General features: G+C 37.3%; 1 protein-coding gene across 1 annotated transcript; it reads right to left on the reverse strand.

Moving 5' to 3' along the window:
- Positions 1-1,839: 1,839 nt before the first annotated feature.
- LOC147067135 (uncharacterized) lies at positions 1,840-2,706 on the reverse strand. Its single transcript, XM_085954847.1, has one exon. It carries the CDS (start codon positions 2,704-2,706, stop codon positions 1,840-1,842), a length of 867 nt encoding a protein of 288 aa, XP_085810973.1.
- Positions 2,707-2,931: the final 225 nt, after the last annotated feature.

Here is a 2,931-nt window from a genome sequence, read left to right on the forward strand (position 1 = left end):
ATGATTTCGTGTTTAATTTCATGTATTCTATCTGTATTATTTGATAGCAGAGAAAGTACGCAATAACACACCGCAATGAGTGAAAACATGTATTTATCTAAGGTAATTTAGATAGTTTCATAAAACCACTAATTAATTGAATCTGTATATTTAGATAGGAGATAATTTACATATAATAATCATTAACAATCATGAACAATCTCAAATTTGAACACGTTTAAAATAATAATTATTATTCATTGAGTGAGTGGCCAATCTCGGCAGTCATGTTGTTCGTAACGATGTAGGCCACGAGGGGAAAGAAAGCTTATTATCCAGTAGGCGCTAGTAACCTGATTATTTGTAGTTGCTCAAAAAGTTGTTTAATAAAAATACATGGCGTTGTTATTTGCTGTAAGTACCTACCATCTGTCTCAAGTCTGCATCCGGACCTCGTGAGTATGTAAACTTGTACTCGAATGACAGTGAAATGCACTGCTCCCATTTTTATAATTTATGACCACAACCGGTACCTACCTTAAGTAAATAATAAAGAGTCTTCAAAATCAAATGAATACACTTTTTATATGAAACATTTCATGGTTAGAAAAAGTCAATTAAATCTTCATTTAATTCGTAAATTAGAAATGATATAGGTATTTATTAACATTAATAAAAAATCTGTTACTTTGAAGTAATTTTATGTGTCAGTAAACATATATATTAAAAAATCAGTATTATTTTTTATAAAATATTTAAGTACTTATATATTTTAAGAATGCAAAGTATGTACTTACTAGTCTTATTTTATTTTCTTGATTTCTCTAATGTAAATATTATTATATAGCAAATATTGTAATAAAAGTGTTAAATTTATTTCTTTTACTCATTTTGACGTTGATCTAATATTTACTACATTAATGATGCAAAGTTTATTATCGAATAAAACTGTCGGTTATTTCATATTGGTGTCGTCGTTTCTTATTTTTAGGTACTTACGCTGAAATGACTGCACGGTTGAAAGTGAATCATTTTACTCATTTTTTTTAGTATTGTGTATCGTGAGAGTGAATGTTTGTAGGCGGTGTATTATCAAATAAAAAGCATTTTCCAATTTTTGTTTATTATTTTTTTTTATTAAAAACATTCATCTTTAAATAATAACAAGCAAATCGTAACATAACATTGGCATCGGTTATTAAACTATTGCGAAAATGTGTATATGGAAAAATAATAAGAAAAAATAAAACAAATAATAACGAAACAAAAAAAAATATAAACAGATTAAAAAGAAAAGTGAAGATTTGCGGCGAGGTATGACGCAAGGAATGTCAAGGAACAAAACATAATATTAAAAAATAAATTAAAAATAAAGGTACAGTAAACATAAAATCACAAGTCTTAAGTGTGCGAAAAGGCACAATAAAATAATATTTCTCTCTCAAAGAGAAAAAGTCTTTTAAGGGTAAGTCACGTAAAAATAATATTTAAAAAAAAATAATAAAATAGACAGAGGTAGAATAAATTGACTAAAATAAAATCGAACAAAAATAATATAACGTCAGAAAAATGAAAGGTTGATAAATGAAAATACAATGTATAGCCTCGGTATAAATAACACCTAATAATAATGTTCGATGTTCGTATTCATGAACTTAACAAACTTCAATAATTTAAATAATTTAAGTGATAACGCGACGGAAATAAATTATAGCACTCAGAGGGCAGTCGCGACCGAGCGACGCGCCTCAGAGCTTTCTCCTTCACGATTAACAAAGCGGAGTATTCGATCGGTACTGCGTTGTGGCTTGCGCCAAGGGATGCCGCAACCAATCGGAAGGTTTACGGCAGTGTGATGACTCATTGTGCGGGTTTCTGGGCAGCATACGCTAAGTCTTGAGCATCGATAGCTCTTCCCCATCCACCTCCGTGTCCTCCTGATCCTCCGTAACCACCGGCGTCACCGTAACCTGATGATCCTGCGCCACTGTATTCGTGACCACTGCTACTTGAATGGCTGCTGGCGTGGTGTGGGTGTGCTACTACTTCGTATGTGACATGTTTTTGCTGAGAAAGAAGTTTCTTGAGACCGATCACGGCTGAAAGGACGAGGGCGAGTTTTCCGATCAACAGAGCTTTACCGGCGATGAGAGCGATACCTCCGAGGATCAAAGGTAAGATAGCGGCGGCTTTCAAGGCAAGGGCGGCCATCAGGGGACCAAGGATCTTGGCAGCCTTCTTCTTCTTTCCACGACCTTCCACTCCGGTGTCAGATCCCAAAATACCATCGGCGGCATCTTCCAGAGAACGAGCTCCCGAAGCTACGGCTTCGACGACATCACTTCCTTTAAGTTCAACTTTGACGGTGTGTGATTCGAGGAACCTCTGAACACGGGATAATAATAAGCTTTCAACGGTTTCATCACCGGTCAGGGCACGAGGAGCGCCTTCCTTTTCGGCCCCGGAAGTTTTCACGACTGTCACTCCTTCGGTCAAAGCGAAGGTTTCTTTTTGACCGAGGAGTTTATCTACGAACGAGAAGATCTTATATTTGATGCACGACGACGAATCCTTTCTCAGGCAATCACTGTAGATGCTCTCCATGAGATCGTTCTCGGTTTGAATAGAGTTGCGGGAAGGTTGAACTGAGCGCGCTTCCTGCGCTGGCAGGGCGGCTGCGACGCCGACAAATAAAATGAGGAAAGCTACACGCCGTGACACTGACATGTTGATGTTTTTTTATAACGCGGATTGCACTGTTTGATAGATCGCACGATGCGACTCGATTGAAACACTGTTGGCTTATGGCTTGAAGATAAGTCGGCCGTCTCTTTTATAGCGGGCTAGCATCTCCCCGCGCGGCAAGGAGGTCACTTGACGGGAAAGACTCTCTCAAGCTGTGAACGGAGACCGCTCCTCCCTGCTAGCTCTTTCTCTTTTTTGTTTGCCGGT

This window comes from Rhyacophila brunnea, unplaced genomic scaffold, assembly GCF_057557595.1.
Source record: "Rhyacophila brunnea isolate RB1 unplaced genomic scaffold, BYU_Rbru_1.0 scaffold_4, whole genome shotgun sequence".
NCBI lineage: Eukaryota > Metazoa > Arthropoda > Insecta > Trichoptera > Rhyacophilidae > Rhyacophila > Rhyacophila brunnea.